Genomic DNA, 15,376 nt, shown 5'->3' with positions numbered 1-15,376 from the left:
TGTAAATCAATGTATTTATGTATTTTATTTTATTGGTGTATGGTTATTCCTCGGTTGATTTGGGTGAATTATTTCATTTTGATAGATATTTTCTTTTAAATATTGTGTTTTCGTCACTTAATGGATTGAACCTCATCTCTGTGCAAATGCCCTTGGGCAGAAAAAAAACATATATTGTACATAAAAAATCAAATGTTTTTGCAAGGGTTAACATGATTAGCACCCTTACGTTTTTATAGTGATAAGACATGCTTACTTTGTGTTGTACATATAAGGAAAATTAACAGGTATATATCGTCCGTGGTTTTGGTAACTTTTTTATTATAATTATCTTACCTCTAAGTTAATGTTTTACATATTTCTATTTCATTTTCTGAGTATTAAACTATGGCAAGTCCTAAATGTTCAAGTTTCAAACTTTATGTGAAAAATATTCTCACCTAAATAGGCTTGGAATTTGACTGCAATATGGTATATTATTTTAAATACAAGGAGAGCTCGTCCTGATGTAAAATATGTGACTAACCTACCATCATTTAGCCATCTTTTAAATAAATTGGCGTTGTGAGAGTGAAAAGTGTGTCCGAAAGTGATTCGAAATAGGATTTTCCAAGGATTTATAGAGTTTTGTCTTTCATAAGCATAATCAAACTTCTTTAAATTACATAGCAAGCTAGTAAAAAAATATTTTATATGTTTCGTTAGCTATATATTTTACTTCTTGTCTCTTGATCATTAGGTTTTCAATCTCTAAGTCATTGAGTCAATCTACACAAGGCATCTCACTCTATTCTACCTTCGTCCTCCACTCATGTTTGAGCTAAATACGTCCAGTTGCGTCCCCACCCTAATTGGTAATAAACGTTAATGATATCAAATGTACATCAAACTCCTTTCTACCGTAGGAGCGAAAATAACTGCCTCAGCTTTACGAAAGAATGTGTTAAAAAGCATATATTTTGTTGTGGTATTGGGAAATGTATTTTCAATAAAAATTCCCACCAAACATTTAGACTAACTCTACTTAATAAAATTCAATAGCTGTCAAATCTTAGAGCGATTGTAAAAATATAAATACCACTGTAAGTGCACCCAGTTGACCTGAAAATATTTTAACAAACAATATGTTATCACTACTGTATAAGTTAGGCCTACTCAAAGCTATGAATATTTTCAACGATATTTTTGAAAACACTCCTAAGCACATGAACATCTCCAAGTGACCCTACTACACATAGTAAATGCGTCCAATTATGTTACGGATATATTAGAAAACAATATATCATAGTTGTGTTTTACCAGCAAAATTACAAAGCAGGTCTCAGTAATTCATATGATCAAGTCGAGAGCAGACTGGGCCAAAGGTTAGATCGTGTTGGGTAGATGCACTCATGCAGTGCAAGTTGCGATGCAGCATTTAAGTAATGCACTGACGGAAAAGCTTTATTGCAATGTCCGCGGTTATTTAAAATTATTAGTTTGCCACAGTATAAATCGCGTTGGTTAAGAAGGGATATTGATTGTTTTTGATTTGTCATGAAACTGGTTTAGTCCCTCCTTTACGTTCTAGGATGAACGCTAAACTATGGAAAACTATTTACACTTTACATCAGGATATACCTAGAGGGTCGCTGTTATATCGCATAGCTGAAGCAAGTTTGGATTAGCGGGATTTGAACCCGGGACCCCGGGAACCTAAGCCCTGTGATCTACCAATCCCGAAACATAGGATGTACAGCACTTTGAATCATTGACTGTAAAATACACGATTATAATCATTAACCAACTATGATATGTCGAGTTGATTAGTTTATTTGGGCACCTTTCAGTAAGCGACATAAGGTTACTTATACATTTGTTAAAAATATGCGTGGTAAAAAAGATAAATATATTGCATAAAACAAATATAGACCTACATCCTTACAGACTTTCTGGTGTTCTTTTTAATTGTGTATAAATTGTTGCAAAAGACAATGGCATAATAGACTGCGATTGAAAAGTATTTGTGCCGTAAGGCTATGTATTGAACTAATTATGCTTGCGTGATCACAGAAAAAACATACTCCCTTAGTGTTGGTTAGTCGATGACATATTCTTAATTTGCATGGCTAAAAATATTGGATAGTAGGCCTACTTTGCGCAACACAAAACGCTAAAACTCAATTTACCTACACACAGTTTTTTTTTAAGCTAGCCGTATCAGTTCAGTTCTTAGAATTGAAAAAAAATCACTTAACAGCATTGTTTTACTTACTTACAACACGAGTACCGTACCAATGAGGTTCTATGATTACAAAATGATAAAAAGTAAAATTGTAATGCTTCGAACTTCAACTAATCAGCTGTTTGTCAATTTAATCATTAACAATAAGTGCAACTAGTGTTTAGTGACAATGAGAGGTTTTTAACGAAAACATAAACTATCTTAGATGTTTTGAGTAGTGATTTTTAGTAATTAAAACCGTCCGTAGGTGAAGTAGTGTACGCGACTCGCGTAAATAGTGTTAACGACACTCGTAGAAGTTTTTAAATTACTCGTACCTCAATTTTTTTCTACTCGTGTCGTTAACACTATTTACGCGAGTTGCGTAAACTACTATTCTACACGAGAAGTAAGTTGATAACAACCTAAACACCGAGATCCACAATAAAGACATCAAAAGCCTTTCTTCATTGTTTATCTTAAAGTGACAAAGAGACGATGGACAATGGACACGTGTGCTGATAACTGATAACACTGTGACCTTGAGTGATATGTTATCAGTGATGTTGATATAGACAGGGTGTGCCACAAGGCGATGTGTTTGTTTGTGTGAGTATAAAGAGCTGTCTGTGGCATTTAATATTTAAACATGCACTTCTTTGTATGAGTGTTGGTCTTTCATTGTAAATAGTATTTTGTATCGGAATATGAATATGTGGTAGATATAGCTTTGATTATAAACACTAATTTGGGAACAATTAGATACTTTGTTTTTTAATTGCTGATTTTCATTATATGTTTAACCAACACTGAATACACTAAATGAAAAATATTCTAGTGTTAGATATACACATTTACATAAATAATTGTGTAGGTGTTAAGTATATAAAAATAATAACTAATTGTGTGGATGATAAGTAGAACAGTTACATGAATAATTGCATAGTTAAGTATAAAATTGCATGAATAAATTACATGAATAATCTAAAAGTGATAAGTATCAAGAATTTTATGACTATTTGGTGGGTGATAATGTAAACAATAAGGTAAAAAATGCAAACAGTAAGTTCAAATAACCTTATCAATATTAAATTAATAACGAGAAAATAAATACTTTGTATTACATGATTTGCACGTTATTAGTGTATAATCTGTATACTTGTAAGGAGTAGTTTTATTTTGTTGAAAAGTGCTGTATTGTATTAATACATTATTATATTATAGTTCCATATCACAAAATATTAAACTTAGTTAAAGCATTTCCCCCGAATACACTTGTTTTAGATTAGCAATATATTTAAAATAGATTCTAAAACAATAATCATGTTTTATTTACCTCACGATGATATTCAATCCATATATATCAAAGTATCATTAAGGAAGAAGTTATGTTGATAATAAGAAGCATTAGAGTTTTAACTACAAGTATAGTTAATACTCACTGTATACAAAGCTTTGATCTCATTCCAAATTTGTTTTACGTGGCAAAGTATTGTTGAAGTTGTTGGAATTTGGGCAAAATTTTGCTGAATCAAGATCAATCAGAATAATATAGTCCGAGAAATTCTACTTAATTCTCATGAAATTTTTAGTATTGATAATTTAAACCAATAATACAAAATATGTACTGCTGGTAGACACCTCATTATTCAATTTAAAATAAAAACATCACCAATATTGAATGAATTATTAACTTCATGAGGTCTTTCGCCAGCAGCTATGCTTGTATCATCAGACACATCCTTACACTTATGGTTATGTTTTCTGATTAATTAATTAATTATGTTATTCAGTTTCGTGATGTGTCTGATGATGCCAACCTTGCCAAATGCCTAAAAAATTAAAAAGTCAATTTTCTCAGTTAAAAGTTGTTTACTGTGATGTGTAAATGTGAATCATGCCTAGTTTACATTAAGATGTCTTGCCATTTTTACTTGGTAAATATAGCGTATTCGAAATTAACAATATTTGCAACAGGGCACTGTGTGTGTTTGGGGGGGCTGTGAGTGTCTGTGTGTAGGGGGGGGGGGGCACTGTGTCAGTGATCCAAATCAAACATGATCACTGTTCATGTGAGTTCTAAAACTAACGACTACCTTAAAATATACATTAAATGTCTAGTCAAATACAAAATAAAATGTTTACATGATTACGTCTAAGTGAGCCAATTGTTTTTGATGGCCTAAATGTTTTTCCTTTGAGGACAAATTTTATATAGAACGCTCTACTTTTTAAGTACAACACTTGAAGCCTAGAATTGCTCCAGTTAAATATATCTGTTTTTTAATACGAGTATCAAATTTGGTGAAATAACACAATACAAGACAGGGACATGACAATTGTTTTCAGCTGGTCCATAACTATGATACAACATGGAGAAACACTTCCTTACACAGTCACACAGAGACTATATGGAGCTAACAAACAATGTGTTTATATTAACAGTATAAATACAGTACATGGTAATAGCCAGACCAATTGGTTTGGCACCGTCGTCGACGTAGGTCAGATAACCTTACACTGTCAAACACACAGACTATATGGAGCTTACAAACAACGTGTTTATATTAACAGTATAAATACAGTACATGGTAATAGCCAGACCAATTGGTTTGGCACCGTCGTCGACGTAGGTCAGATAACCTTACACTGTCATACACACAGACTATATGGAGTTTACAAACAACGTGTTTATATTAACAGTATAAATACAGTACATGGTAATAGCCAGACCAATTGGTTTGGCACCGTCGTCGACGTAGGTCAGATAACCTTACACTGTCATACACACAGACTATATGGAGCTAACAAACAACGTGTTTATATTAACAGTATAAATACAGTACATGGTAATAGCCAGACCAATTGGTTTGGCACCGTCGTCGACGTAGGTCAGATAACCTTACACTGTCATTCACACACACTATATGGAGCTAACAAACAACGTAGTTATATTAACAGTATAAATACAGTACATGGTAATAGCCAGACCAATTGGTTTGGCACCGTCGTCGACGTAGGTCAGATAACCTTACACTGTCATACACACAGACTATATGGAGCTAACAAACAAAGTGTTTATATTAACAGTATAAATACAGTACATGGTAATAGCCAGACCAATTGGTTTGGCACCGTCGTCGACGTAGGTCAGATAACCTTACACTGTCATACACACAGACTATATGGAGCTAACAAACAACGTGTTTATATTAACAGTATAAATACAGTACATGGTAATAGCTAGACCAATTGGTTTGGCACCGTCGTCGACGTAGGTCACATAACCTTACACTGTCATACACACAGACTATATGGAGCTAACAATCAACGTGTTTATATTAACAGTATAAATACAGTACATGGTAATAGCCAGACCAATTGGTTTGGCACCGTCGTCGACGTAGGTCAGATAACCTTACACTGTCATTCACACAGACTATATGGAGCTAACAAACAACGTGTTTATATTAACAGTATAAATACAGTACATGGTAATAGCTAGACCAATTGGTTTGGCAGCGTCGTCGACGTAGGTCAGATAACCTTACACTGTCATACACACAGACTATATGGAGCTAACAAACAACGTGTTTATATTAACAGTATAAATACAGTACATGGTAATAGCTAGACCAATTGGTTTGGCAGCGTCGTCGACGTAGGTCAGATAACCTTACACTGTCATACACACAGACTATATGGAGCTAACAAACAACGTGTTTATATTAACAGTATAAATACAGTACATGGTAATAGCTAGACCAATTGGTTTGGCACCGTCGTCGACGTAGGTCAGATAACCTTACACTGTCATACACACAGACTATATGGAGCTAACAAACAACGTGTTTATATTAACAGTATAAATACAGTACATGGTAATAGCTAGACCAATTGGTTTGGCAGCGTCGTCGACGTAGGTCAGATAACCTTACACTGTCATACACACAGACTATATGGAGCTAACAATCAACGTGTTTATATTAACAGTATAAATACAGTACATGGTAATAGCCAGACCAATTGGTTTGGCACCGTTGTCGACGTAGGTCAGATAACCCTTACGTGTTGTTTTCTTGCCAGACAGGCTTTGCAAAGCAATTGCAGTTATTCTGTGTTTCTTTGGTTCGAAACCCGCACATATTGAACTCTTAACCCAGCATTTATGTAAATGGTTTATGGTCAACCTACAGCGTATTTGTCTTCAAAATTATGTTCACGAAATTTTGTCTCAATAGTAAAATAAATTACATTTAGTGACTTAAAAATACATTTTAAATAAGTCAATTGTCGTCTAAATTGCGAATAACAAACATAACCAACACATACAACAATGTAACAAAACTATAAATAGGTAGTTTATAAACATCTTTGGTATATTTCATTCAATAAACATCCAATCAATGCAAAAACCATAAAATGGCATCTTTACTTAATTAACAATACTACAAAAATGGCAACCAAGCAGGGGTAAAAAATAATGTTGATTTACTTCTTCTTATATACTTGAATCAGGTTAATTTCATACACCTGACTTTTCTAAATTAATTACTTATATGTCACTATACAAAATCAAATATGTAAAAACTTACAAATCCTTTATTTCGTAAATATTTTCAATCTCGTTTTCTCACGCCCTTATATAAATTGTTACCTGACTCGCTTCTCTTGGTGATTTTGTTATAATATTTTTTATTTTTATAAAGTCTAAACTGGGAATCAATTATTGAAATAGTTTAGTATTCTTTAATAATTGCCTAATCATAACCTATACGATTTATACATAACTAGCCGGTCTAACACTGAATTTAACCTGACTAACCAACAACGCACTATGACTATCATGTTTAACGTACCTTGGCATAACGTAGACTGAGACTTCCTCGTCGTTCGTCTCCTCTGTGGGGTTGGACTTTGTACCATTTGTACTTTGACCTTGGTCCTATTGTATTTATTTAACTTAAACTGGCTTCTTGATATTGTAATAATGAAACTAAAATATTCTTCACTTTATAACAATTCCCTCCCTACTTATAAAAATAAAACATTCACTCTAAATAAAAACTCTTCTTAGGGAGGGAGACTCTCTTCTTATGCTCTACAGGTTCAGTTTATCAGGCGGTTTTATTGTTCGGTTTGAACGCCTGATACATGAGTCTGGACTCTTCAAGTTTACTCTTTCTGGAGACTTGATTATTCCTGGTGATTCTTGAGAGTCTTGATTTTGTGGTAATGATGGTCTTGTCCGGGATTTACTTGGGCTTTTTGTTGGGGTTTGCCTAGGAGAATATTCAATTGCCGGTGCTGCAATTTCTTCTGTCCTTGTGTTTTCATCTGGTCTAGGTAACGTTTGTTCTTCTTCATCTTCATGTGATGGATTCAACTTAAGGTGGTCTGCATGTATGAATCTTGTTTTACCTTCCACATTAACTAGATAGGTTACTGGACTGACAACCTTGAAAATGACACCAGACTGCCAGTTTATCTTCTCTTGTCTCACAGTACGGACTAGCACCATATCTCCTTTATTAAAAGATCTCTGTTTTCCTCTTCGGGTATCAGCTCTCGTTTTCGTCTCTTCTTGCTTTCTCTTCATATCGTCAGACAAATGAGGCTTAAGTAAACTCAATGGTGTACGTGGGATGGTCTTGAGAAACATTTCGGCAGGTGTCATGCCTGTGGTTGAGTGTGGCGTGTTCCTGTAGGCGAACAAAAAGCTGTCTAGCCTATGTTGTAGGGTTCGGTTTAAAGTGGTTTTTGAATCCTCCAAAAGCTGTTTCAGGAAGACGTCTTTGGTTGTCTGCACCATCCTTTCTGCAAGGCCATTTGAAGCCGGATGATATGGTGGTGAAACCAGATGCCGAATGCCATTGAACTTCAGAAAGTCATTAAACTCTTGAGACGTGAACTGAGTACCTCCATCTGTTACCACAGTATTTGGTAAGCCGTAAGCTGCAAAACAGGTTCTTAGCTTTTCTATTACTTTAGCAGAAGTTGTAGATTTCATGTGGAAGATTTCGGGCCATTTGGATCTACTATCAACGAGAATGAGAAAATCTTTCCCCTCATAGGCGGCAAAATCTAGATGTAGCCTTTGCCAGTTGCGGTTTGGCCATGACCATGGTTGTAACGGGACCACCGGCATTGATTTCCTAGTCTTCTGACAGATACTGCACTTCTTCACAAACTCCTCAATTTCAACATCAAGTTTTGGCCACCAAACGAAGCTGCGAGATATTGCCTTCATACGCGACTCACCAGGGTGTTCCGTATGTAACAATTGTAGCACTTCTTCTTGATGAACACGGGGAATTATTACTCTTGAGCCCCACAGCAAGCAGTCTTTTTCTACTGAAAGTTGCAACGCTTTATCGGAATACGGTCTTAGCTGTATATCATTCGTGTATGCAGGCCAGCCATTTCTAGTAAGGTCTAAGACCTTCGACAGAATCGGATCATACTTTGTCGCAACCCCGATTTCCTTGTAGGATATAGGAAATTTCTGACTGTGGGCAAAAAAGTTTATTTCACCTTCTATCTCCTCCTCCTCTTCTCCTTTGCATGGCAGCCTTGAGAGGGCATCTGCGTTTCCATGATCGGCACCCTTTTTGTACACTAAATCATATTGGTATGATGCCAAAATTAATGCCCACCTCTGAATTCTAGCAGCTGCCAGAGTGGGTATGGCCTTGGTGGGACCAAGCAAGAATGTTAATGCTCTATGGTCAGTCACCAGTATGAATTTCCTCCCATATAAGAAATTATGGAACTTGCGCACAGCAAAAATGAGAGCCAGTGCCTCTTTTTCAACTTGTGCGTACTTAATCTCACTCTTGCCTAAAGTCCGCGATGCGAATGCTACAGGCCTTTCAGACCCGTTGGGTAACACAAGTGCTAAGACAGCTCCTAGACCATAATGTGATGCATCGGCTGAGACTACAATGTCTAGATTTGGATCAAATGGAAGCAGAACATTGTTTTGCACTAACATGTTTTTACTTGTTGTAAAAGCCTCTTCACATTTTTGACACCAATTCCATTTAACATCTTTATTTAAAAGCTGGTACAATGGATACAATATACTAGAGAGATTTGGCAAAAATTTTCCATAATAGTTAACTAACCCCAGGAATGAGCGAAGCTGTGACACATTTTCTGGTTTGGGTGCCTTTACAATAGCTTCCGTAAGTACCTTAGAAGGATGAATACCCGCTTCATCCAACTCATGCCCTAGGAAAGTGATCCTAGTCTTGAAAAACTCACTCTTTTCGTTATTAATTTTAACTCCATACTCCATAAGCCTGCGGAGGACCGCCTCTAGATGTAAAAACATTTCTTCATTGCTAGCAGCCGTTATCAGTATATCATCTAAATAACAATACGTGTTCTTTAGTCCACAAAGAATTTTGTCCATAACAGATTGAAACAAGGGTCCTGCACTTGAGATTCCATAAGGAAGTCTGAGATATCTGTACAACCCTTTATGAGTATTTATGGTAAGCAACTCCTGTGAAGCTGAATTTACTTTGCACTGTAAGTATGCATTTGCCAAGTCCAATTTACAAAATACTTTGGCTCCTACTATTTTGTTAAAAATTTCATCAGGCAGGGGCAAAGGATAATGATCAGTCCTTACACAAGGATTTAGCGTTATTTTGTAGTTCCCACATAGCCTAACTGTACCATTAACCTTTCGAACCACCACCAAAGGCGTGGCCCACTCAGACTGAGTCACAGGTTTTATTATTCCATTATCTTCTAATTTCTTGAGCTCTACTTCTACTGCAGGCCTTAATGCAAACGGGACGTTGTGTGGCTTACAGAATACCGGTCTGGCATTTTCTTTTAACACCAAATTAACTTCTACATCTTTTATCTCCCCAAACTTGCCATCAAAAACATCATTATACTTGGCCCTCAGATCTTTTATCCTATTATGAATTGGAACAGTCTTACCAATTGCCAGCAGCGAGGAACTTTCTCCCCCGTTGATCCGAGACCAATCCAATTTGAATTCCTGAAGCCAATTCCTCCCCATCAATATTGGTTGATTTGGGTCCTTGTTTTTGACAACAACGAGCGGCAACACCTTCGATTGTCCGTCATCGGTGGAGACTGTAGCCTGAAACTCACCAATTGTTGGTATTTTGTCTCCAGTATACGTTTTCAAACTAATGGATGAACGCTTTAATGCTGGGACTACATGCTGCAATTTATCATAATAAATTTTCTCCGGGCAGACACTAACTACTGCTCCAGTATCAACAGTCATGTTCAATGGTACATTATTTACAAACAGTTTTGCTATAAAATTCTTTGTTCCAGAACTATTAGCATAGGCTATGGTATTTACCGTTAAATCACTCAAATACAACTCCTCTCCATCAACAGAATCATCCTCATCACTACAGATTGTGTGATTGAGGTTATCTTCATCACAATAACTAACCCTAGATTTAGGCTTAAACTTAAAAGAAGACCTTTTATATTTACTCTGTTGGCAAGCAGCCGCTAAGTGACCTTTTCGCTTACACAAATTACATACGTACTTCTTGTACGGACAACTCCAAGCATCATGCTCCTTCTGACACATGTAACACACTTTAGGCCTAGCATCTTGGCCTGTACTTTTAGGCCTAACCTTCGGTGCGGAACTTTTGTTTTTAACAAAGTTTACCTCAACAGCACTATTTTTATGTAAATATTTGACATTGTGCTCCGCATCTTCCATGACTAATGCAGTAGATAGGGCTTTTTCAAAAGTTAAACTATCCCCCTCTGCTAATAACTTACTCTGGATCTGAACTGATTTCAACCCACACAAAAATCTGTCACGGAGAGCCTCATCTAAAAACCTGTCAAAATTACATTTTGAGGCTAGCTTTTTAAGTTGAACCCCATATTCCGAGATTGTTTTACTATCCAACTGGTTTCTCTTATTAAAAAGGAAACGTTCATATGTAATATTCCTTTTCGGAGCAAAATGAGCTTGAAGAGCTTCCAAAGCTTCCTTAAAAGCTACATCTTTAGGCAACTTAGGAACCAAAAGATTTTCAAAGTGGCATACATTTTAGGCCCCATAAACGAGATAAAATATTTCTTTTTATCTTCATCCTTAACTGAATTTACTAAAAAGAAGTTTTCTAGCCTTTCAGAGAAATTTTCAAAAGATTCCTGCTCTGGATCAAACTCTGACAACTTACCGATGATGCTCTTGGCCATAGTACAAGTCCTAGGCCTACACTAAAAGTCATTAAAATCAAAACATACTTCAATAATCTTCTATGGCAATACTTTTCCTGTATATTAAAACACTTTTATTCACTTTAAATAGCTTCAAACATTTAAAAATCAGTTTTTAGCAGATTTAAGCAAAACTTTGCAATTTCTGACAAGAAAGTTTGCCCACGACACACTGATGACTAATCCAACCCGTGCAACGTGCTTTCAGTGAGTCAACCAGTGTCTACTTACAGAAATCTCTCTGTACCTGTTACGTTTAACAGTTCCAAAACTTATTACTTCTTGGTAACTGCTTACCGACCTGGTGTAACTGGAACTGGAAATGCTTGCAGGGCAATACTGGACCTGTTATCTTGGAGCTGTTCCTGTTATTGGACCTGCCTTCTTCAATCCGTTCCCAAGTACAACCACTCCTTTCTTCACTGTTCTCACCCGTTGCTTCTGGATTTAGCTGATTGTATGTTAATTGCTCGTTTGCCGTTCCTTGTTAAAATGAATATTCCTTCTCTCTTGCACCAACAAAAAGGAAACACTTCACGCAAAATATACTTTTAAAAGCGCGCACAAAATAAAGAAACTCACTTTAAAATACTCGTCGCCATGAAATAGTTTAGTATTCTTTAATAATTGCCTAATCATAACCTATACGATTTAGACATAACTAGCCGGTCTAACACTGAATTTAACCTGACTAACCAACAACGCACTATGACTATCATGTTTAACGTACCTTGGCATAACGTAGACTGAGACTTCCTCGTCGTTCGTCTCCTCTGTGGGGTTGGACTTTGTACCATTTGTACTTTGACCTTGGTCCTATTGTATTTATTTAACTTAAACTGGCTTCTTGATATTGTAATAATGAAACTAAAATATTCTTCACTTTATAACAATTCCCTCCCTACTTATAAAAATAAAACATTCACTCTAAATAAAAACTCTTCTTAGGGAGGGAGACTCTCTTCTTATGCTCTACAGGTTCAGTTTATCAGGCGGTTTTATTGTTCGGTTTGAACGCCTGATACATGAGTCTGGACTCTTCAAGTTTACTCTTTCTGGAGACTTGATTATTCCTGGTGATTCTTGAGAGTCTTGATTTTGTGGTAATGATGGTCTTGTCCGGGATTTACTTGGGCTTTTTGTTGGGGTTTGCCTAGGAGAATATTCAATTGCCGGTGCTGCAATTTCTTCTGTCCTTGTGTTTTCATCTGGTCTAGGTAACGTTTGTTCTTCTTCATCTTCATGTGATGGATTCAACTTAAGGTGGTCTGCATGTATGAATCTTGTTTTACCTTCCACATTAACTAGATAGGTTACTGGACTGACAACCTTGAAAATGACACCAGACTGCCAGTTTATCTTCTCTTGTCTCACAGTACGGACTAGCACCATATCTCCTTTATTAAAAGATCTCTGTTTTCCTCTTCGGGTATCAGCTCTCGTTTTCGTCTCTTCTTGCTTTCTCTTCATATCGTCAGACAAATGAGGCTTAAGTAAACTCAATGGTGTACGTGGGATGGTCTTGAGAAACATTTCGGCAGGTGTCATGCCTGTGGTTGAGTGTGGCGTGTTCCTGTAGGCGAACAAAAAGCTGTCTAGCCTATGTTGTAGGGTTCGGTTTAAAGTGGTTTTTGAATCCTCCAAAAGCTGTTTCAGGAAGACGTCTTTGGTTGTCTGCACCATCCTTTCTGCAAGGCCATTTGAAGCCGGATGATATGGTGGTGAAACCAGATGCCGAATGCCATTGAACTTCAGAAAGTCATTAAACTCTTGAGACGTGAACTGAGTACCTCCATCTGTTACCACAGTATTTGGTAAGCCGTAAGCTGCAAAACAGGTTCTTAGCTTTTCTATTACTTTAGCAGAAGTTGTAGATTTCATGTGGAAGATTTCGGGCCATTTGGATCTACTATCAACGAGAATGAGAAAATCTTTCCCCTCATAGGCGGCAAAATCTAGATGTAGCCTTTGCCAGTTGCGGTTTGGCCATGACCATGGTTGTAACGGGACCACTGGCATTGATTTCCTAGTCTTCTGATAGATACTGCACTTCTTCACAAACTCTTCAATTTCAACATCAAGTTTTGGCAATTTCTGACAAGAAAGTTTGCCCACGACACACTGATGACTAATCCAACCCGTGCAACGTGCTTTCAGTGAGTCAACCAGTGTCTACTTACAGAAATCTCTCTGTACCTGTTACGTTTAACAGTTCCAAAACTTATTACTTCTTGGTAACTGCTTACCGACCTGGTGTAACTGGAACTGGAAATGCTTGCAGGGCAATACTGGACCTGTTATCTTGGAGCTGTTCCTGTTATTGGACCTGCCTTCTTCAATCCGTTCCCAAGTACAACCACTCCTTTCTTCACTGTTCTCACCCGTTGCTTCTGGATTTAGCTGATTGTATGTTAATTGCTCGTTTGCCGTTCCTTGTTAAAATGAATATTCCTTCTCTCTTGCACCAACAAAAAGGAAACACTTCACGCAAAATATACTTTTAAAAGCGCGCACAAAATAAAGAAACTCACTTTAAAATACTCGTCGCCATGAAATAGTTTAGTGTTCTTTAATAATTGCCTAATCATAACCTATACGATTTAGACATAACTAGCCGGTCTAACACTGAATTTAACCTGACTAACCAACAACGCACTATGACTATCATGTTTAACGTACCTTGGCATAACGTAGACTGAGACTTCCTCGTCGTTCGTCTCCTCTGTGGGGTTGGACTTTGTACCATTTGTACTTTGACCTTGGTCCTATTGTATTTATTTAACTTAAACTGGCTTCTTGATATTGTAATAATGAAACTAAAATATTCTTCACTTTATAACAATTATTGACACTTATTTTGCATTCACTTCATAATCTACAACTAGAACCTTTCAAATGTGTGTTTGGATCCACAACCAACGTAACATTTTAACATTTTACTATACTAAAACATCGTAATATTATCAAGTTTTTTTATTCAGTACATTGTAGTTTTGAAGGATAAAAGTGTTATATTTTCAAGATATTATTCCAGCCAAGTGATAGGCTCAAAGTGTTGTTCTATTTCATGGAACAAAAACACTCAAGACCGCTTCAGCTACATCTTGTGCATATGAAAACAAACACTATATCACGCTTGGAAAACATATTGTATGCGACGTCAGGCGAAATGTTACTTGTTAAGTTAAGCGTTTGGGGACCAAGCTTTGCTGATAAAAGGACGTAATATATCGTAAATTCTGGTATACAAAACTTAAGGATAGTAAAAATAGGACTGGTAACCTCGAATAAATTACTAACATACCTTCATGCTACGCGTATTACCCACGTAAGTGATAAAATTTCAAAGTACACCCAAGTCAACATTTACATGAAGTTCAGCACCTTTGTCCATACTACTGATGTCCATAATGGTGCTTTCAATCCATAAAAAATCTATTACCTTACTATAACAAAACAGTCAGTAGTTTACAGTAGAATTTACCTTGGAATTGCCATCCTAAACAGGTAGCCCTCATTTTCAGTATTTCTGTAAAGTCATTGGCGATGAGCTTAAAGTGATGACAGTAAAAAAATATCTAAATATTTAAGGTTGCCTATCCAAAACCTCGCAAACGATAAAATGTATCGTGGAAATATTAGTCTACGATTTATGATTGTTAGAAAAAATTGTATTATTGTGAGTTTTAATTCTAAAATTTTGTTTTATTTTATAAATATCACCGAGAATCTGTATTGCCAATGAATTGCGCAGTTTTATTAATAAAATACTAGTTTCAATGATGCATACAAATATTTGGTTCATTTAAACACATTTTACCTTGGAATTTTCAATATTTTTGGAAAGCCTAGAATGATTCTTTCCCTTAATAAATAATTATGAAAAATCGTTAATAACCATTTGCCTGTGTTTTGATTCTTATTATA

The 15,376-nt window shown here is 36.2% G+C and overlaps 2 protein-coding genes across 2 annotated transcripts; both read right to left on the bottom strand.

The window, feature by feature from the left end:
- Positions 1 to 7,304: 7,304 nt before the first annotated feature.
- LOC128997400 (uncharacterized protein K02A2.6-like) lies at positions 7,305 to 10,478 on the bottom strand. Its single transcript, XM_054423036.1, has 2 exons — positions 9,890 to 10,478; positions 7,305 to 9,574 (listed from the first exon to the last, which is right to left on the bottom strand). Exons 1-2 carry the CDS (start codon positions 10,476 to 10,478, stop codon positions 7,305 to 7,307), a joined length of 2,859 nt encoding a protein of 952 aa, XP_054279011.1.
- A 1,943-nt stretch (positions 10,479 to 12,421) lies between these two features.
- On the bottom strand, positions 12,422 to 13,468 carry LOC128997399 (uncharacterized protein K02A2.6-like). Its single transcript, XM_054423035.1, has one exon. It carries the CDS (start codon positions 13,466 to 13,468, stop codon positions 12,422 to 12,424), a length of 1,047 nt encoding a protein of 348 aa, XP_054279010.1.
- Between the last annotated feature and the right edge of the window lie 1,908 nt (positions 13,469 to 15,376).

Source organism: Macrosteles quadrilineatus, unplaced genomic scaffold (assembly GCF_028750875.1).
Source record: "Macrosteles quadrilineatus isolate MER2022 unplaced genomic scaffold, UCM_ALF_1.0 Scaffold_6__1_contigs__length_79288215, whole genome shotgun sequence".
In the NCBI taxonomy this organism is placed as follows: Eukaryota; Metazoa; Arthropoda; class Insecta; order Hemiptera; family Cicadellidae; genus Macrosteles; species Macrosteles quadrilineatus.
Note: the sequence above shows the minus strand (reverse complement) of the source record. Positions and strands in the feature narration are given on the sequence as shown.

What these genes read in the sequence shown, in the direction of transcription:
- LOC128997400 (XM_054423036.1), bottom strand. Translation starts at nt 10,478, where the DNA reads ATGACTGTTGATACTGGAGCAGTAGTTAGTGTCTGCCCGGAGAAAATT. An exon ending in GGTGGTTCGAAAGGTTAATG is followed by an intron (nt 9,575 to 9,889) that starts GTACAGTTAGGC and finishes ATTGTTATTTAG; the next exon opens with ATGATATACTGATAACGGCT.
- LOC128997399 (XM_054423035.1), bottom strand. Translation starts at nt 13,468, where the DNA reads ATGCCAGTGGTCCCGTTACAACCATGGTCATGGCCAAACCGCAACTGG.